General features: G+C 48.5%; 1 protein-coding gene and 1 long non-coding RNA gene across 2 annotated transcripts; both read right to left on the minus strand.

The window, feature by feature from the left end:
* Window positions 1-272: 272 nt before the first annotated feature.
* On the minus strand, window positions 273-4,984 carry LOC119567278. The gene is made up of 3 exons (XR_006290869.1): window positions 3,631-4,984; window positions 974-3,003; window positions 273-626 (listed from the first exon to the last, which is right to left on the minus strand). It is a non-coding gene; the product is annotated as an uncharacterized LOC119567278 (long non-coding RNA).
* Window positions 4,985-17,152: 12,168 nt separating this feature from the next.
* On the minus strand, window positions 17,153-18,757 carry LOC114021505 (T cell receptor beta variable 11-2). The gene is made up of 2 exons (XM_027830875.3): window positions 17,963-18,757; window positions 17,153-17,466 (listed from the first exon to the last, which is right to left on the minus strand). The coding sequence occupies exons 1-2, from the start codon at window positions 18,006-18,008 to the stop codon at window positions 17,153-17,155; spliced, it is 360 nt and encodes a 119-aa protein (XP_027686676.2). The 5' UTR covers window positions 18,009-18,757.
* Window positions 18,758-21,739: the final 2,982 nt, after the last annotated feature.

The following is a 21,739-nucleotide window of genomic DNA, read 5'->3' on the forward strand; positions in this document are numbered from 1 at the left end:
GTATGTCCCTTGGCTCGCACCACTTCCCGCATCCCCCATTAGCCTGCAGCAGTGAACTGCGGCCAGTGGAAGCCATGATCGGCCGAACCTGCAGACGCAAAAGGTAAACAAACCGGTCCGGCCTGCCAGGGGCTTTCCCTGAACAAGCGGCCGACCGGCTTTGAGAACCACTGCAATAAGCAGTTTGTGTGTGTTCTATTTAACAATGTTCAGTCATGCTATCTGAGTAACCGTTATGAGCCATAATTACAAATACAGGAGGCAGCTCAATTACAGTTCACTAATATGTTTATTTAATTATACACGTGTCTGACATACTGTTTGCATGTTGTAGGAGAGAGAGCCATTTCCAGAGAGGTGAAGGAGAACTGTGTTGAGGTCTCATCAAATGTCAATGGAAGCAAAGGGATGTATGTATGCTCTGGTTAAAGATTATGGTTCAGTTTCTGGGAGCTGTCATGTCTAGCACCTTTCCCTGGCACTAAGATTCACCAGTAAAAGAAAAGCTTTTTGTTATTGTGTATTTACCATGACAACTGACGATGAAAAATAATGGAGCATTGTTATTTCCAGAACTTTACAATGGAGAAAACACCCCGATGGCTGTAACATGAGCCACTTATAGTCTAGAAAAGAAAAGGAAACATTTTTTTCCAGCCCATCCTGTGCATTGTTAGACACGTACTAAAATCGTAGAAATTAGAGTTGGGGAAAACTCATATCCTGCTAATCCCACCCCAAGACAGAACAGGGTTTTTCCCAACAGTATATTTTCTTGGACTTTATCTACTACTTTTAAATTATAGGGCTTCCACCATCTCCCTGGGGTACTTTATTCCACAGCCCATTAAGACCTCAATCTGAGGAAATGTTTCCTAATTGTCTAGCCTAAATTTTTCCTTTCCGTCCAATTTAATCTCATTCCCTCCAAGTTATGGCCCCTTTGTATCCCTCCAAAGTAATTCCTCTTTACCCTAGGTGTTCAGATCCTTCAGATGCCTGTAGCTGGTTTTCATATTCACCCTTGAGATCCTAAACTTTTGAACATTTGAGTCACCTAAGACAAAATGAAACGGGCAGTTAGAGAACACGTCAGATTTTCTGCTCAGGGATGCATCTTGCACAGCCCCACAAGCAGCCACTCACCTGGCCCTTGTTAGTGACATCACCTGTTGAAACCTAAATTCACCTTCCTCCATCAGTCCTAGTTTCTTCTAGCAGCTGCCTAGTGCTGAACCCATGATTTAGTTACTGCAAATTATTGCCTGGTGAAATCACAAACTTTCTAGACTGCAGAAAAGAAGTAAATGAATCAGAGAAGACAGAGCCGGGAAAAGCCCTTACAGACTATTGAGTAACGCTTTGTCCGGCCCAGTGTTTGATGTCTCAAGTAATGGGGCCCCCACCACATCCCTTGGGGAGACAGTTGCACACTCCAATAGACTACTATGGTTAGCTCTAGACCAAAGATGTAAGAATTAACCCAAACTTCCTATTAGGTCTCAAAAAGGTTTCATTAATTATTTTTCTTACAGCAGTTTTCTCCTATTTCTGCGGTGGCCTCAGAACTTGTGTCTTCTGGCTGGGAGCTGGAGCACTGTAACTGGCATGAGAGAAAGTCTGATCTTATTATATTCACCAGCTGATGGGAACCAAGAACGACTGTCCCATTCCCATTCTCCAAGCCAAAGAGGATATTGGATGCCCGTCCCAGAATAACCCACGAGACCGTACCATGTAGAGAGCCTCCTACTCTCATGATAGAGAAAGTGCCATATTCCTGTTCCCTCTCACTGTATCCTTTCTACCAGCTCTCCAAGATAGTCAGGGATATGGAGGAGGTTGTGTCAAGGACTCCTGCCCCCTCTCAGCTGTGGGAGGAGAAGGAAGCCATGCAGGCCAGTCCCCCTCTCTGGGCTTCTGTTTCTCCCCTCACCCTTTGTCTGTCTTGTCTGTTCAGATTTTGAGCTTGTAAAGCAGGGACCAGTCTCTTGCTATGGGTTTGTACAAGGCCTGGCACAGTGGGGCCTTGCTCTTGAGGCCTTTATGTGTTTCTGTAATAAAAAAATAAGAATAAATGATTTTAGTGCCAAGATCAAACTTGGATGTCAGTGTGAACAATTGTGCTTCTGCGACAGGGAGATTTACCAGGAAATGTTACTGGCCTCCAATCCATAGGTAACATAAACTAGGATTCATAGAGTCACTTGAACCTTACAAAAGTGAAAAACAGTTGCATGCACAAACACAGACACATTCACAAAGAGAGAAAGAGAGCGGAGCCCATCATACTTCACGATTAATCCCGGGTGGTGGCCCCTAGCATTGTACTCAACAATATTTTATTGGTTTGTAGAAATGCTGGCCTGAAAGTCTAGGAGCGACTAACGCCTAAATATCTTTCAGGTCTTTTTTAAGTTTATTAATTAAAACAGAAAACTCAGAAAATAACACAAAACAAAGCTGTTCGTCTGAACAATACGGGCTACAGTAGGCCTTTTACTTGGCATGCCACTGACAGCTGCAAAATATCCGTTTTTATGGGAAACGAACAATGCCTCTGTGGTTTTGAAGTCAGGTGTGCTTTGGCCTGTCAGCATCTCTCTCTCTTTCTCTCTCTCTCCCATTGTTGTCAGCTCTCTCTCATTTATGGGGCAAGTTTCTGAATGAGTTGCTGATCTCCTCACAGCACTGTGTGCTCACTGGCAGCACAGAAGTAGTTGGCTGAATCCTGGGTTCTCAGATCCACAATGCTCATGGAAGAAATCTTGGTATTGGGTCTAGTGATTGGAAACTTGGATGCATTATACCCCTTCTCATGAGTGGTACTAGACATATCCACACTTTGGGCTATTAACCTTGGACCATCTCCCTGGAGCTGCTTGTACCAGTACATGTAAGAGTAGCTGGTTTCATTCTGGACACACGTTATCTTCATGGTTTCTCCAGGTCTCTGGGTTGCAGTTCTAGGGAACTGAGAGATGAGAACTCCCAGTCCAGAGCCTGTGTGAGAGAAACAGAGCCAAAGCCCTAGAAATTAGCAATGAAAAGTCCAAAGAAACCACATTAAAAATGCCTGCCACTCCCTCAGCCAATGTAGGATTGCTCCCTATAGCATCATCTCCATGGACTCATCAGACCAGTTTCCAAGTACCAAATCCATGGTTTTTCTTCCTCTTCCCTTAGGAGACTGTTGCACAGCCTAGCACAGCCTCATTTTAGGAAGGTTTTCGTGGGTTCTAGACAGACATTTCCCGCTTTTACACAGTTTCACCCCATTTACCCCTAGTTACATCACCTTGTCCCACCCAAAACAATTCTTCTTCCTCCTTGACAGACATGTAACCCTCCAAATAGTTGTGTCATAGTACCTAGTTCTCGTCTCACTAGCAGTTTGGCTGAGCTGTACAGATTAAATTCCATTAACCCTTCTTCAATAGGTAGTCCCTAGGTGCCCCCAACACTTTCACTGATATTCTCAGAGCTCTCTCTAGTTTGTTGATGTCTCTTCTACATCAGGTTCCCAGAACACTGCAAACATCCTCATTGATCTCCCGGCCTATGCATATCTGTAGGGAAGCTGTGCTCCGCCTGTGCACCAGGCTTGGGGGAGAATTTCTAGGTTCTTACCAGGCACCAGAAGCAGCAGCAATCTCAACATTTTTGCCAGTGAATTTTATTCTTCTCTCTTGTTTACCTCTTGGTTTTTATGAAGGTGACAGGAAGTGATGAGGAGGCCAGAGCCCCTCCCCCTCCTATGACTTCCCCTGTGAAAACCGGGTAGGGGAGAAATTGGAATGGTGTATAATGTTCTTCTAGATGACATCCAAAACTGGTCTTCTGAGCAGTCATGGTCACAAACATTTCTTCAGCACTTTATAGAAGAGATTCAGAGGTATTAACCCTGGCTCCCAAGCAAATTCTAACTCATGTTATTGCATTCTGCCCCCAGGAGTGTAGTAGAAGTTATTCTTTCCTTCCATTCCTGAAAGACTCGGCCTTGTGCTGAGCGTATTGAAATTCTATTGTTGCAGTACCAGGGCTATGGAAATGTTTCTTGTTTTCCACAATTTTCTCCTCAGAATCTGTGGAATATTTTGGAAATCCAGGGATATTTTTAAAACAAATTCAATCAAAACTCAAATGGTAACACCCAGTTATTTAGTAATTTAGTTTTAAATTCATTAGTAGTTTTTTATATATTGATTCATTGTCACTCAGGCTTCTCTTTGAGTACATTTGAACAAATACTCCCCTCCCACTGAGAGATCTTTCTTTATTTTTCTTGAGATCTTCCTGCCTAGATCTTTCACTTCCTTCTGTTTCCCCATCCCCTCCCTGTAGCAATTATCTTCCTTCACCTCCCTACCTGCAAAGGTGAGAAAATCCAAATCCTATGTGTAACTGCTTTTTGGAGATCGCTAGATGAACAATCTACAGTCAGCTGTGGAGTTCTCAAGGCTGGGAGGCGTTGTGGGGATTTCACTGTTTATTAGTATCTGTCTAGCATTGCCTGAGATGGATTCTGTAGTTCAGTGGTGTTGAGACTTCAGGCTCAGAGGGAAGAGAACACTATAGGAAGCTCTTTGGAAATAAAGCAGAGCAAGGGCACTACTGGATATAGCTGGGTATGTCAGGAGAACTTGTATACATGAGAAGGTTGTTTTAGTGCTGATGGCTAACTATGGGTGTTTGTGCAAATTCTGCTGCAGGTATCATCATCAGCAGGTGTTACTGACACCCAGTCTATGTCTACCCAGTCTATCACTTGACCTCTAATGCTTTTCCTTGGCATTGCACCTTGAAATATTGTTGTGGTATTGTAAGCAGGGTCTGAATGAGCTCTCCCCTGACAGCTAGTTGGGGATGGGGAGAGACTTCAGGTGCAGACTGTATTTACGTGAAGAAACCTACTCTGCTTAGATATCCAGCAGACAGAGCGGTGTTGCTCAAAGTGATCAACTTTGGCTTGTGTTGGGTTACAAATCACTTTAATATTGAATGCAGGGGTAGTGAAATGTTGTTATCAATGTTGTTATCTTTATTGTATGAGTAAAGGGGAGCAGAACTGTGCTTAACCTGTCATGAATGAGGGGGTCACCCTCAGCTGAAAGGAACTCACTAAGCCAGGGGCTCAAATGCCAGAGCCCTGTGGTAATGGGGTGGGGACAAGTATCCCAGCTAGGAGGTGTGGGTTCTCCCTAAGGGTCCCTGGTCTGGTTTAACCTGTTCCTCCCTACTGTTCAAAGATTGAGCTAAATAGGTTTTATTAGGAGTCTTTTGTTATTTTAATGCTCAGTAGAGCATGGTAGGATGGCATTTCCTCCCAGCCTGCTTCAGGTTCCCCAACTAAGAGCTGACAATCACTAAGAGCTAAAAATTACTAAGCGCTGACAATCACTAAGCGTTGGTTAGAATCTTAAGAGACTGACCTGCAGAGGTCACAGCAGAGAGGCAGGTGGCTACTGGGAACAGCCGGAGGAAGCAGGCAGCTGGTGGGGCAGCCAGCAGATTGGAACGAGCGGCTGGTGGGGCAGCCAGTGGAGTGGGACAGAGGCTGGCGGGCAGCCAGGTGATGAGGAACAGTGGCTGGCAGGCCAGCCATCCAGAGCAAGTGCTCAGATGGCAGAGCAAGCAAAGTGCATTCTTCCCTGGATGGGAGGTGAACTCACAAAATGCACCTCTGAACCCTGGGTTGTACTCCTAACTCACCAAGGACAACCACTGTGCATAGGGTATGGAGAGGGAGCCAAGGGAGACACGAAAAAAGGAACTGTTGGTTCTAGAACTCAAGAACATTAGGGGAAACTCTGCCCCACGCACTCTGGGGTGGGCGTCCTGCTCACAGTTTTATGCTTATGAATCCTGCTCGTCACATTTTCCCTAATCAATGTCAGGTAACTTCCCTCCTTTCATTAAAAGTTTATTTTCTATACTCAGACTCAGTGCTTGCGAGTGGGGAATTATTGCCTCTCAGAGGCACCCATGGGTGGTGTGTAATTTTCCCAGGTTACTGGGTGGGGCTTGAGCTGGTTCTGTATTGTACTGTTGAAAAGAAACCCCTAGGTACTGGTGAAAAGGAAACCCTAGATATCCTGGTTGCTGCCAGCTCCACCTGGAAGAAGGGTTACATTATAAATGCCACTTTGAAACTGACCTAAAATGTTTCTGCAAGACATCAAAATGGGTCAAGGATAGTGCAGAATGGGATCTGGACCTTTTCATCTATAGAACCTGAGTTCTGATCCATTTATTCTTTTAGGGAATTTTAATGGTCTTGAAATTTATTGGACTGACAGCATTTGGGGTTAGATTTTTCCAGGTCACAAAATCTAGTCTAACGCTCTTTTGATTATTTTACAAAACAAAAACCAATGAACAAATATGAAGTCAAATATAAAGTCACTTCTCTGATTCAGATCTCAGAGGGAGACTGGAAGGAATTGGTTGGAGAATCATATTCTCTAAAAGAGGAAAGTTAAAACCAAAGGGAGAAGGCAGAGGCACACGAGAGTCTATAAAGACAATATGAGGAGTTATCAAGGCAGATTGACTTGAAGGAATGTATTGCTTATTCCAGAGTTTTATCAGATAGTTTCAGGCAAAAAGGCCTGGATACCTAGGCACCTAAATCCTAGATTTAGACACTATTGCAATGCACAAAACTCCTGCTTGGCTGCTGCTTAACCCTGTAAATGCCTAAAGTTTTGAGAGTAAAAGTTCCCCTGGCATCTATTTTTCTGCCTCTGGGTGTGCACACTGCCGCCTCACCCATACGTCTGAGCTCTAGAATGATCCATGAACTGGGGTAAGACAGGTATCTAGCTGCCTATCTTGTCTGCGGGCCCAATCTGGTAGATGTGCTCTGAGGCTGCCTATCTCCACACAAATGGCTGGAGGAGGACAACCTCCTTCATAACTGGCCAGTGGTTAGGTACTCACCTGGGATATGGAAGACACCCTATGTCAAGCCTCCCCTCTGAATGGTAGCGAGAAGGGATTTGAACGGGGATCTTTAACCCCCCAAGTGAATGCCCTAAACACTGGATTACAGACCAATTCTTGCTCTTCCTCTTCTTCTTTTCTTCTCTTTTCCCAGCTAGCTGGGGTCAGGTCGCTGGATCAGTCTTTTCCTGGCTTGCTGGTGGAAGGCTCACTCCCTGCCCACTCTATCCTACCATACACAGTCCACCACCATTTTCTTGGCCATCCTCTTGTTCTCCACCCACGAACTCTAGTCTCAAGTGCCTCCCTAACATGATTTCCTTCATCCATCCTTAGTAGATGCCCATACCATCTCAGCCTCCTTTCTTGCAACTTCTCTCTGACACTCCAGATCTTGGTCTCACTCCTGATGACATCATTCCACATGTGTCACCCTTCTCACTGCCCTCTGACATCTCATTTAAGTCTTCTCAGGTGTTTCTCTTTGGTTTCCCATGTCTCTGATCCCCCTCCAGTGGCCATTACCAGGAAGGCTAATAGAAAATATTTCTGATAGCCTGTTTCCTTTCTTCTTCTGCTTTCCTGGGAATCCACTGTAGTTACTGGGGAGTTAGTTAAATGCCAGCAGCACAGGTGAACATGGGGTGGACCATCTGTGACATTGCCCTGTGCTGAGAAGGTGTCGTGTCCCCCACAATGAACTTGTTTGCACACTAACATGCATACATAGAGTGTATGCATGTATGTATGTATCTATCTATCTATCTATGAATGAGCTGGTCTAATGCAGCCAAAACAGTATTCGTGAATATTAATTTACCCACTATTCTGAATAGCTCTTTAGTTTAACCATTTCTGAAACTTATTTGCTGTCAGAGAACACTCAGTCAGAACACTCAGTGAGGGGTAAAGTTTGCAGATGATATAAAATTACTCAAAATAGTTAAGTCCAAAGCAGACTAGAGGAGTTACAAAGGTATCTCACAAAACTGGGTGACTGGGCAGCAAAATGGCAGATGAAATTCAATGTTGATTAATGCAAAGTGTCATGTAGTCACTGGGCGATGCTCTGGAACTACTCCATATCAAGCCAGTCAGGACTCTGGTGTAGCATGCCTCCTCTCTCTGAGCATACTGTTGCCAGGGCAAGATGCTTACACAGCTTTGACCTTCCTGGATCTCACCTTGGAGCATTCAGCATCCTCTTCCACACCGTGCGCTTCCCACAGTAAGTCCGCCAGGGCAGGGCTCCTGGGGAAGCCAGAGGGCCCTGCATCCCAATACCTCAGTCAGACGTGACTCTCAGGCAGCGTAAAATGGAAGGTTTTTAGTCAACAGGAATACAGCATAGAACAGAACTTGTTAGCACAGAAATCAGTGACATTCAGCCAAGTCCATCTTGGGGAGTCCTGGGCCAGAAGCCCTGAACTTCCCGTCTTCCAGTTCCCCCAAGCAGACTGCCAGCTTCCAGCAACCCCCGTTGCTCCTTCTCCTTGTCTTTGTCTCACTTCCTGGGCAAAGAGTTACCAGGTTGCATCCCCCTCCTGGGTCTCAGGTTACAAAGGGCACCGGTCATAGCATACGTGCAGGCAGCTGGAGTAGCCTCAACTGTCCCAGAGGTCTCAGCCAAAGTCACATAGCCCTATTCCCACCACCGAGGCATTGGTGCAGCACACAGGGAAACTGAGGCACACACAGTATTCACGCAAAACAGTAAAACTCACATAGGCTCAACAGTAAGACTCACATACAACATAACAAGGGAAAATCTGCCCTTCGTCACACAAAGTAATAATCCCAACTATGTGTATACAATGATGGGGTCTAAATGAGCTGTTACCACTCAAGAAAGAGATCTTGGAGTCATTGTGGATAGCTCTCTGAAAAACATCTGCTCAATATGCAGCAGCAGTCTAACAAGCTAATAGAATGTTAGGAACCATTAGGAAAGGGATAGATAATAAGACAGTAAATATTATAATGGCACTTTATAAACCCACGGTATCTTGAATACTGCATGCAGTTCTGGTCACACCATCTCAAAATACATATATTAGAAATGAAAAAAGGATGCAGAGAAAGGCAACAAAAATTATTCAAGATAAGGAACAGCTTCCATCTGAGGAGATATTAAAAGGACTTGGAGTATTCAGCTTGGAAAAGAGACAGCTAAGGGGGAATATGTTAGAAACCTATAAAATCATGAATGGTGGGGAGAAAGTAAATAAAGTGTTCTTTACCCCTTTACAGAACCCAGGAACCCAGGTCACCCAATGCAATTAATATGCAGCAGGTTCAAAACAAATAAAAGAAAGTACTTCTTCACAAAGTGCAGTCAACCTGTGGAACTCGTTACCAGGGGATATCATGTGAAAGACAAAACTATAACTGGATTCAAAAAAGAATTAGGTAAGTTCATGAAGGAAAGGTCCATCAATGGCTACTAGCCAGGATGGACAGGGATGCAATCTGATGCTCTGGGTGCCCCTAAGCTTCTGAATTCCAGATGCTGGGACTGGATGACAGGGGATGGATCACTTGATAATTGCCCTGTTCTATTCATTCCCTTTGAAATATCTGGCATGGCCACTGTCAGAAGAGAGGGTACTGGGCTAGATGAACCATTGGGCTGACATAATATGGTCGTTCTTATGTTCTTAAGAGCTTTTGTCTGTTTCAGTGGTTGCCAGGGAGGGGGCTAGGCGTGGTTACATTGAGTACATGCAGTTACATATATAATCACATGCTGAGCTGTACCTGAGCAGGAATGGTTTGTGTGTGAATGAGATTATCTGCTTCTCATCCATCAGTACTAGAGAAAGGCTGATGAGTACAGTACGCTCTCAAATACTATATAGTTGAGTGTAGATTTCATCTGTCTATTCATTAACATGGCATGTGGATGACAGATAGTTATGTGTGTATGTATCTATCTATACGTATAGGTTTCAGAGTAACAGCCGTGTTAGTCTGTATTCGCAAAAAGAAAAGGAGTACTTGTGGCACCTTAGAGACTAACCAATTTATTTGAGCATAAGCTTCCGATGAAGTGAGCTGTAGCTCACGAAAGCTTATGCTCAAATAAATTGGTTAGTCTCTAAGGTGCCACAAGCACTCCTTTTCTTTTTGTCTATACGTATAGATACACACACACCATTTATTACAAAATGTATAGTAGGGAAGACCTATTATGTCAAGGTTGCCATTAGCTCCTGCACATGAGACCCTGGCATGCCTTGTAGGGAGATCAAGGCTCATCCTCCAGTACCTTTGGGGGAAGTGAACTTGATTCCCATCTGTGGGATGGAAACCATTGTTGAGATAAGCTGTTTGTGGAATAAGCACAATATATGTTCATAGAATATCAGGGTTGGAAGGGACCTCAGGAGGTCACCTAGTCCAACTCCCTGCTTCAAGCAGGACCAATTCCCAATTTTTGCCCCAGATCCCTAAATGGCCCCCTCAAGGATTGAACTCACAGCCCTGGGTTTAAAAGGCTAATGCTCAAACCACTGAGCTATCCCTCCCCTATGTTGAACCTGGGCTGCTTGGGTGAAAACCAGGAATCCTAACCACTAGACCATATGGGAGGCATTCTAGTGAAGAGACTTCATAGACAAGTGCAGGTGCCCTTGTATTGAGCATCAGCTCACAGCAGCCCCAGGCTTTAGAAGCTACTTTGCTGCGAGGGAATTTCAGCCAGGGCACAGGGTTATCCTGTAACTTCTTAAGAAATGGTTTGGGGAATTTCAAATTCTATGTAGACAGCCCACCAGAGTTATAAAAGAGGGATCTGGGAGGGTACATGAGAACAGAAAAGGAAGCGGGATGGGCAAAGGAGGGTGCTGACAGGAATGGAGAGAAGTGAGAAGGACGAAGGTTGCTCCCCACAAGACAAATGTCCCTGTGCAATCAGCACAGATGGAAGGTTCGAGGGCACATGGCTCCTGGGACAAAGACATGTGGCTGCTCTTTGCCTCCCCTTACTACTCTGCAGTGAGAGTCTCTTCTTCTGGAATACTAGGAACAGTGCCCGGGAAGTGATGCAGGAGCATCTGAAACTCACTTGTCCCAGGAGAGAGAGAGAGATTTGCTGTTGGGGACCATGTGCCTCAGTGGGCTGTTTATCTGTATGTGACACCCCCTATTGCTGGAAGGGCAGGATGGTCTGGTCTGTCCAATCACTTGGCTGAGGCCAGAGTTTTGAAACTGGAGGTTGTGGGTTCTAAACCCTCATGCTGCCAGTGTTACCAGCTCTCATGATTTCTTCACCAGTGATGGGGTTTAGACCAGGGCTGCAGCCAGTCTGTGATGATGGGGAAGCTGCAACTCTCTAGCAAATTTCAGCCCTGCCTGGGGGGAAATCCCCCTCTGATTCACTGCCTTGCCCACTGCCCCACCTTCTGTAGAAGGGCAGACAATCAGAGACGCTCCAGGAAGAAGGCAAAGCTCTCTCCATTCCCCTCAGGTGCCGACAACCTTCTTAATAGAGGTGAGGAAGGGGAAGGGAGCTGAAAAGATCCCAGCAAGTCAGGATGGCTCCACCCTTTAAGCCCTCCTACTCTCCGGTGCACAATGGTGCGGCTCCCGTGTTGCTTCCCCCACCTCTCTCTTCCCTTCAGCACTCAGACAGGGAAGGGGGAGAGGGGACTATGTTGCAGCGCCCCCTCCAATGCCTGGGAGAAGAGGGAAGAACCGAGGAGAGGCAGAAGTGACACTGGGTGGGGGGAGGAGAAGAACTGATGTGGGGACAAAGTCCATGGGGACTTGGGGGGCAGAACTGATTGCTGGTAAGGGAAGAGGCAGATATGGGGTGGGAGCTCCTGCAGCTAGGTCCAAAATCACTGTATTGAATTTGGGAACTTTTGTAACATTAACAGTGACAGATATGCTGGGGGAAGGGGTGGAAGGAGGGGAAGAGAAAGGTCAATAATCAAACAGACCAAAATATAATAAAACATATATTAAAAAGCTCATGATCTTTTGGGTTCTGACTGATGATGTTTGAACCTCTGGGTTTGGCAACACTGGGAGTTTGTGTTTTCTTGGTGGCTCTCCCAGGAGAGAGTGGCTCTCCCAGAGCATTCTTATCCCATTTCCTCTTACCCAGAGGTTGGGCCTCAATCCCCCTAGTTCCCATAAGTGGAATTCAGAGCAGAAATAGACTATGACTTTTTCCTGTGCTCTTCCCTCTTCCTGCATCGGTTGTGGGCAGAGATGCAGGGGGAATCTCATCTCTGGGAAGGGAGCTGCAATAGCAGGCAGAGGAGGTTTTTGCAGGGGGAAGAGGTGATTCTGAAGCCCTGTGTCTAGACTGCTGGAACAGAAATACACAGTCGAGTCCTCTGGCCCCATGGGTCAGATGTCCAAGGGAAGGAGCTCAGTCTGCGGCCTTTTAGCTTGGAATCGATCAGTGATGTTGCCTTTATCTCTTAGTTTGTTGTCATAGAAGGAAATGAGCAGCTGCAGGCCCTGTCCCAGAGTCTGTCTGTACCAGAACATGTAATTGTGCCCAGAGGTTTGTTCACATGTGAGCTGGGTTCAGTGTCCCTTCTACAGGATCAGACTCTGGGTTTGGTTGATCCGAGCACCTGAGCATCTTGTGAGAAAAAGAGATAAAACTACACTACAGAGACAGTGAAGCACATGGCTCTGTAAGAAAGTCCAGAGCCGTGTCCTGTAAACACGGGGATGGAGATTCATGTCTCAGCCAATGACTTACTTGCTACCATGAAACAAATGGCCATGTACCAAAGTATGTGCATCCCCATCTCTGTCTCACTGAGCAGGGACATTCCCTTGCATTGGGTTTTACACAGCTCTGCTCTGTAGGGCTGGTTGCTCCCTGGAGACAATAGACAGGATCCGTTTGTGATTTGTCTCCAGGCTCCTACACTCACAGATGCAGCGGCTGTGCCAGAGGGGCCTGCGCACCTTCCTCCCTGCCCTCACAAGCAGTGATCTGGTTTCCCTGCAAAGAGACAGATCCCCTGCAAGTCAGTGGGTCTATGTGACATAAATACAGGGGTGACTTCACAGTGACAGGCGTAAATGATCATCTGAGCAGAGAGCACAAGGACTGAATTGGGCACCATGGCTCTGGTTCCCCCGCTTCAGGGACTTCTTAAACAAAGTCCACACCCCGAGCCCTAAGGTAATTTAAAACATTCTCCTCCTGGGGTCCAATTTATGCAGTCCTCTGGGTACACACTGGCCCTTCAGGCCCCAACCCCTGTTCAGTGTCTCTCTTTGCTTTGGTAGGGAATCACCAGCCCTCCTCCCCAGAGCTGGGAGATCACCAAATCAATCACCACTCCCAGCCTGGCTGGATCTCAGTCTTCTCCAAACTGCCCTGGTGTCAGGGTCTTCCTCCAGTCATAGCAGGCTACTCCCAGCCCTCCTAACTTGCGGCAACTCCCCTGATCTCAGGGTCTTCCCTGCAGGAGCCTTTCCTCAGTCTCTGCTGCAGCTTCCTGAGCACCCTCAGTTCCCTGCAGTGTTCTGTCACTCTTTACAGGGTAATCATCTGATCTCCTTGGTTGTAGCTCATTCAGTAGCCAGAGGTGGCTAGCTCCAGTCTCCCCAGTCCTTCAGAGGCAAGTGACCCTTTTACATTGTTCTTGGCATTATTTATTTCCTGGAATCTAACAAAGTCATTCCACTGCTGTATCCCTATGGTGGGGTTTGGAGGAGCTGCCGATGGCTGGGATGCAAGGCAGGCATATAATGGGGCAAAGATGCTTTGGGCAAGAGATGCTGAGAATGGTTTACAGAACCTTTCCTCTAGCTCACCAGTTCCTACCTGCCCTGTTGGAGGCCTTGTTGGAGCCATAGGCATAACTAACAGTATGATCTAAAGGTGGTGAACCAGAGCAGGCCTGGCCTTGGCAAAATAACAACATTGGCTAACTAAGTAAGCTAAGCCAAGTAAGTAAGGAAAGGCTAACCTCTCCTGACTGGAGAGGATGGTACAAGAAAACCCAGAGTTCTCAAGTAAATATTTAAACACATTCTTAAGACATGGGATGACAGGATAATGGATAAGGATGTTTTGTTTGAACTAGCAGGTACAAAAAGGATCAGAAGTGTAATACATAGCTTGCTTGTATCAATGTATGAAAGGAGAAGTTATAGCAGGGGCACCTTTGTCCAGCCAAGGGGACATTGTCCTGGTGTGCTGAAGGAGATGATACCATTGTCATGGGCATACAAGTGTTAGTGTACCTGTAGCTCCTATGGGGCACGAGTATCAACAATAAATGTGGCCGAGTGCCTTTGCCACCAAACAAAGCCTGTGGTCTTTCTTCATGAGTAACATCAGGGTCTGCTGAATCAACATGCTCCACTGTCTGGTAGTGCAGCTGACATCAGAGCTCCAAGAACTAATAACACAGCAGCAGTAACCAGTGATGAGCTGCCAAAATCCTATCAACCGGTTCCCTATAAAAAGTTCTGATGTAAGGGATGTGCCCCAGTATGTATTTTTTGTACCAACAGGGTTACCATAAGTCCCTATTTCCCCAGGAGGAATTTTTAAAATTCCTCCCAGACGGTGATTTAAGAATCAAAAAGCCTGACCCATCTGGGAAAATACGGGTGTATGTTAACCCTGCCTAAAGTTCTTTTTTAAAAAGATGGGCCTGAACTAGAAATGAGCTCTGTTTCCCTGGGGGTGTGCTTGGGTGACCAGATGTCCCGATTTTATAGGGACAGTCCCGATTCTGGGGTCTTTTTCTTATATAGGCTCCTATTACCCCCCATCTCGTGTCCTGATTTTTCACACTTGCTGTCTGGTCACCCCAGGGTGTGCACATGTGTGGGTCTCAGCTGCTCCCTGCCCCCCTCATTGAAGCAGGTGTGCAGGGTTACTGCCCTGGGAACTGCAGGGCACCAGTGGATGTGGAGCCAGCTGCAGACAGGGGTGTGGGGCAGGGCTAGCTGGAGGCAGGAGGTGCAGGGCTGACTGCGGGCAGGGCAGGGGGTGCGGAGCTGGCTGGAGACAGGAGGGTGCGGGGTTGGCTGGAGGCAAGGGGGTATGGGGCTGGCTGGAGACAGGGCAGGGGCTGACTGGAGGTAGGGGCTGGCTGCGGGCAGGGCAGGGGGTGCGGCAGAAGCTGGAGACAGGGGCTGGCTGTGGGCAGGGCAGGGGGTGCAGCAGGGGCTGGCTGCAGGCAGGAGGTGCAGGGGTGGCTGGAGACAGAGGCTAGCTGCAGGCACGGGGTGTGGCAGGGGATGGTGCGGGCAGGGCAGGGGGTGCGCCAGGGGCTGGCTGCAGGCAGGGCAGGGGGTGCTGGGGTGGCTGGAGACAGGGGCTGGCTGCGGGCAGGGGGTGCCGGGGGTGCGGCAGAGGCTGACTGCAGGCAGGGCAGGGGGTGTGGCAGGGGCTGGCTGCAGGCAGGGCAGGGGGTGGCTGGAGACAGGGGCTGGCTGCAGGCACGGGGTGCGGGGGTGGCTGGAGGCAAGGGGGTGTGGGGCTGGCTGCGGGCAGAGGGTGCGGCGGTGGCTGGAGACAGGGGCTGGCTGCGGGCAGGGCAGGAGGTGTGGCAGGGGCTGGCTGCGGGTAGACGATGCGGGGGTGGCTGGAGGCAGGGCAGGGGGTGGCTGGATATGGGGGCTGGCTGCGGGCAGGGCAGGAGGTGCGGCAGGGGCTGGCTGTGGGCAGATGGTGCGGGGGTGGCTGGAGGTAGGGCAGGGGGTGGCTGGAGATGGGGGCTGGCTGCGGGCAGGGGGTGCGGCAGGGGGTGGTGGCAGGTAGGGGGCACGGGGGTGGCTAGAGACGGGGGCTGGTTGCAGGCAGGGTGTGCAGGGGTGGCTGCAGATAGGGGGTGGCTGCGGGCAGGGGGTGCGGCGGGGGTGGCGGCAGGTAGGGGGCACGGGGGTGGCTAGAGACGGGGGCTGGTTGCAGGCAGGGGGTGCAGGGGTGGCTGCAGATAGGGGGTGGCTGCGGGCAGGGGGTGCGGCGGGGGTGGCGGCAGGTAGGGGGCACGGGGGTGGCTAGAGACGGGGGCTGGTTGCAGGCAGGGGGTGCAGGGGTGGCTGCAGATAGGGGGTGGCTGCGGGCAGGGCAGGGGGTGCGGCAGGGGCTGGCTGTGGGCAGGGGGTGGCTGGAGGCAGGGCAGAGGGTGCGCGGGTGGCTGGAGACAGGGGCTGGCTGCGGGCAGGGTGGTGGGTAGTCACGGGGAGAGTGGCTCGGAGCAGCCCGAGCAGCAGGACGCAGCCCAGGCCCAGCAGAGCAGCCGGGGACCCACCAGGCAGCAGCGGGAGCCCCAGGGCCAGGATTCGGGGGAACAGTAGCAGCATCAGGGCTCGTATTCAGGGCCAGGCGGCAGCCCACATGGCTCCCGCAGCGCAGCGCCCCTGGCGGCCGGAGGAGGAATTACATCACTTCCCAGCCGGGGCCCATCAAAGCCTCAGCGCCCCCTGCAGGGAAGTGGGTTAACAACCGGTTCTAAAACTGCTTCAAAATTGAATAACCGGTTCGCATGAACCGGTGCGAACCGGCTCCAGCTCACCACTGGCAGTAACAACATTCCACAGCACTTAACAACAGTCCCAACTCAGTCATCACTTAAGTCATTAAAGTCTGTCAGACTGTGTGAAACCATTTGCTGGCTCTCAGCCCAGTTCCAGCTGCAACAGGTATCCATAAAGCAGAGTCTCTTTCTTTAGTTGGCCAAAGACTGTATGTCCCATAGACTGAATTTAGTCCTACTGTCACTGCTATTGAACACTTATCAAATTTCATCTCCAAGCACTTTCCAAAGGCAGGTGAGCATCATTTGTTCTGTTTTACAAGGGGAATCGGAGGCACAGGGAGGGTAAGTGACCTGCCAAAGGTCATGGGGCAAGTCAGTGGTAGATGTGGGAGCAGAGCTCCGGTGTCTGGAGTCCCTGTCCATTGGACTGACCACCCTGGCAAATGACACTCTCCCTTGTAGCTGTGGTGCCCTCAGACCAGCGACTAAGCAGCACGTTCATGAGGGGGTATGTGTGTGGGGAAAGGAAGCTTGCACTGCTCTGCCTCTGGCTAACTAAAGGGCTTGACTTCCACGGCTAGTGACTAGGTACCCCTCACCGTTGTTAAGTGCTAAGTGACATCTCTGTCCCCTGTCACACCATTTTTGTGTGTGGCTGGGCCTGAGGTGTGTCGGTTGCAAGGGATGAGCAGCACTGGCAGGTTATTGAACAGCTGTGAGGCACGAAGCTCTCACTGTGCTTTACTAGCTGCACAGAAATACACTGCAGTGTCTTCAACCATCCCCGGGTTGATTGTCAGGGAGGAGTTCAGCGTTGCCAGCCGTGTCACACTGTATCTGTTTTTGAACTCTTTTTCCATGTCTGATGAATCCACACCTACGGAGATGGCTACTAACTGCAGCTGCCTTTCTGTAGCCTTCTGCTGATACCACAGGACAGTACTGTAAGAGCTGTCATCATGTTCACATGGGATACTTCCCTTGCTCCCATTCTGGATGGCTATAAACTTCTCCTTCTGTGTCACTGTCACCCCACTGCAAAGATCTGCAAAGGAGAGTGGAGGGGACAGGGTGAATGAGGGCTATGGAGGGTGGAACACACCTCACCTGGTCTCTGTGTATTTCAGGATCCAGTTCCAAAACTCCTCCTTTGATTTCCAATGCCTCCATGGAGAGTGAGGTCTAATCCCCTCACTGACCTTATGTTTGTATTGCTCTCTCCTCACTTCTATCAATGGCCTGACCTCAGTCTCTTCCCACAACCTTACCACAGTCAGTACATAAGCCCACTCCTGCCCAGTTCCTGCCATCTGGAAGCAGCTCCTCCGTATTCCTCCCTGCTTCCGCCATTCATCTAGCAAAGGTTTCCTCCCTTTGTCCCTTCACCCGTTCTTGTCAGTTTGGTATTGGAGCATTCTCCTGTGAAGCTTCCATCATCTACAGCAAACACCCTCCTCCCCACATTCTGCTTCTCATCTCAGACGCTAAAGTAAAGCTGTACCATCCTGGAGTCAAAACATTTATCAAAGACAGTTTCTTACCTGCCAGCAGCTGGAAGCCAAGGAAGACACACAATGCCCTCCACATTGCGTCTGCAGCAAAGACAAGCCAGAGTGATCATTTCCATTGAACAAAGTTCTGTGTGCCTTTAGCAGGCGGAGCTCTGTAAAACCACAAAAGGGAGCAGAACTGATGATCATGAGGCAGTGCAAATATGAGAGGTAGTAAAGCAGGGTCCAGATGTGGATCTGAAGTGTGCAACTGCTTCTCATTCCATTATGGATAAAATTCCAAGCCCAGATCTGCACACGTCGGAATTGTGGTGGTTAGACATTCTGATGCAAAATGTGTGACTTAGACCCCTCTCCCTCTACACAAAGCCTGTTGCTGCTTCACATTGATCAGTGAAAATATTTTTACATTAGAGTTTTGTGATCCTGACAGTGAGCATTCTGGGATATGTCTGTTTCCTGCTCAGTCAGTGTCCTGGCCAAATCTTGATCTCTTTCTGCCTCTCTAGATCCCCCTGGCAGTTCCAAAGGGAAAAGTCACATGACACTATAGCAGTACTGGCAAAGGACAGCTGCCATATTCCATCCCTGTCTTGGCTACATTTCAGTGGTGGGTGAGAATTTCCTACTGTTAGAATGCAGCATGCTTTAGGATCTGTCAGGAAGATGGGTGACACCACAGAAATGTTGGTGCTTTAAATAATCTTTGCATCTGCAAACTCTCAGACAAGGACACCCTCCCCTCTGACTCTCCCCATCTCTCCTGTGTTCAGATATTCTCCTCCACACTTGATAATTGGCTGTATGTTACAGGGGTGAAGCTATAGACTCAAGTCAGGAAGATTGTTGACTCTTTTTCTGGTTTTGCTCTTGGATGCTTTGGTTTGTTAGCTCTACACTGCCCTCAAGTGGCCAGAGTGGGGAAGGCTAACATTAGACCATTCTGATAGTCTAGCTACTATCTTCTTCTCCTTTCCCGGGAATTCAACGCACTGTAGGCAATGGGGAGTTAGTTAAATTCCAGCAGCACAGGCAAAGAGAGAGTGGACTATCTGTGAGAGCTGTCAGTGCTTAAAGGAAGATGTTAACTCCCCCATAACTAACCTCTTTGCACAATACTGTACATGGAGTGGAGACGCAGGTTTGTGGAGGAGCAATTATTTGTTAAATATTAATATTATTTCTGTCCCCAGGTCCTGAACAGTTTATGCAGGAGGACTGATGCCCCTGTTAGTTGTTACTCTCGGTCTAGCACCAATCTCAGGGGTATCTGTGTGCCTAGATGCGACTCCATAGCTAGTGTCACTGCCAATGCTGCTGTTGTTCATAGTTATGAAGGCCATAAGTCTGTGATCTCAGGTACAGGTTGATTAGTCAGCATCTCTCTCACTCTCTCCACTGTGGCCCCAAGATCGGAGAAGCTCTTTCTCCCCTCCGACCACCATGGGCCCAGGCAGCATTCATAGAATCATAGAATATCAGGGTTGGAAGGGACCTCAGGAGGTCATCTAGTCCAACCCCCTGCTCAAAGCAGGACCAGTCCCCGACTAAATCATCCCAGCCAGGGCTTTGTCAAGCCTGACCTTAAAAATATCTAAGGAAGGAGATTCCACCACCTCCCTAGGTAACGCATTCCAGTGTTTCACCACCCTCCTAGTGAAAAAGTTTTTCCTAATATCCAACCTAAACCTCCCCCACTGCAACTTGAGACCGTTACTTCTTGTTCTGTGATCTGCTACCACTGAGAACAGTCTAGATCCATCCTCTTTGGAACCCCCTTTCAGGTAGTTGAAAGCAGCTATCAAATCCCCCCTCATTCTTCTCTTCCGCAGACTAAACAATCCCAGTTCCCTCAGCCTCTCCTCATAAGTCATGTGTTCCAGTCCCCTAATCATTTTTGTTGCCCTCCGCTGGACTCTTTCCAATTTTTCCACATCCTTCTTGCAGTGTGGGGCCCAAAACCGGACATAGTACTCCACATGAGGCCTCACCAATGTCAAATAGAGGGGAACGATCACGTCCCTCGATCTGCTGGCAATGCCCCTACATATAAATCCCAAAATGCCATTGGCCTTCTTGGCAATAAGGGCAAACTGTTGACTCATATCCAGCTTCTCGTCCACCGTCACCCCTAGGTCCTTTTCTGCAGAACTGCTGCCGAGCCATTCGGTCCCTAGTCTGTAGCGGTGCATGGGATTCTTCCATCCCAAGTGCAGGACTCTGCACTTGTCCTTGTTGAACCTCATCAGATTTCTTTTGGCCCAAGCCTCTAATTTGTCTAGGTCCCTCTGTATCCTATCCCTACCCTCCAGCGTATCTACCTCTCCTCCCAGTTTAGTGTCATCTGCAAACTTGCTGAGGGTGCAATCCACACCATCCTCCAGATCATTTATGAAGATATTGAACAAAACCAGCCCCAGGACCGACCCTTGGGGCACTCCACTTGATACCGGCTGCCAACTAGACATGGAGCCATTGATCACTACCCGTTGAGCCCGACAATCTAGCCAATTTTCTATCCACCTTATAGTCCATTCATCCAGCCCATACTTCTTTAACTTGCTGGCAAGAATACTGTGGGAGACCATGCCAAAAGCTTTGCTAAAGTCAAGGAAGAACACGTCCACCGCTTTCCCCTCATCCACAGATCCAGTTATCTCATCATAGAAGGCAATTAGATTAGTCAGGCATGACTTACCCTTGGTGAATCCATGCTGACTGTTCCTGATCACTTTCCTCTCCTCTAAGTGCTTCAGAATAGATTCCTTGAGGACCTGCTCCATGATTTTTCCAGGGACTGAGGTGAGGCTGACTGGCCTGTAGTTCCCAGGATCCTCCTTCTTCCCTTTTTTAAAGATGGGCACTACATTAGCCTTTCTCCAGTCATCCGGGACTTCCCCCGATCGCCATGAGTTTTCAAAGATAATGGCCAATGGCTCTGCAATCACATCTGCCAACTCCTTTAGCACTCTCGGATGCAGCGCATCCGGTCCCATGGACTTGTGCTCGTCCAGCTTTTCTAAATAGTCCCGAACCACTTCTTTCTCCACAGTGGGCTGGTCACCTCCTCCCCATTGCTGTGCTGCCCAGTGCAGTACTCTGGGAGCTGACCTTGTTCGTGAAGACAGAGGCAAAAAAAGCATTGAGTACATTAGCTTTTTCCACATCCCCTGTCACTAGGTTGCCTCCCTCATTCAGTAAGGGGCCCACACTTTCCTTGACTTTCTTCTTTTTGCTAACATACCGGAAGAAACCCTTCTTGTTACTCTTAACATCTCTTACTAGCTGCAACTCCAGGTGTGATTTGGCCTTCCTGATTTCATTCATGCATGTCCGAGCAATATTTTTATACTCTTCCCTGGTCATTTGTCCAATCTTCCACTTCTTGTAAGCTGCTTTTTTGTGTTTAAGATCAGCAAGGATTTCACTGTTAAGCCAAGCTGGTCGCCTGCCATATTTATTATGCTTTCTACACATCAGGATGGTTTGTCCCTGTAACCTCAATAAGGATTCTTTAAAATACAGCCAGCTCTCCTGGACTCCTTTCCCCCTCATGTTATTCTCCCAGGGGATCCTGCCCATCAGTTCCCTGAGGGAGTCAAAGTCTGCTTTTCTGAAGTCCAGGGTCCGTATTCTGCTGCTCTCCTTTCTTACCTGTATCAGGATCCTGAACTCGACCATCTCATGGTCACTGCCTCCCAGGTTCCCATCCATTTTAGCTTCCCCTACTAATTCTTCCTGGTTTGTGAGCAGCAGGTCAAGAAGAGCTCTGCCCCTAGTTGGTTCCTCCAGCACTTGCACCAGGAA

The sequence above is a fragment of the Chelonia mydas genome, chromosome 1 (genome assembly GCF_015237465.2).
Source record: "Chelonia mydas isolate rCheMyd1 chromosome 1, rCheMyd1.pri.v2, whole genome shotgun sequence".
NCBI lineage: Eukaryota > Metazoa > Chordata > Testudines > Cheloniidae > Chelonia > Chelonia mydas.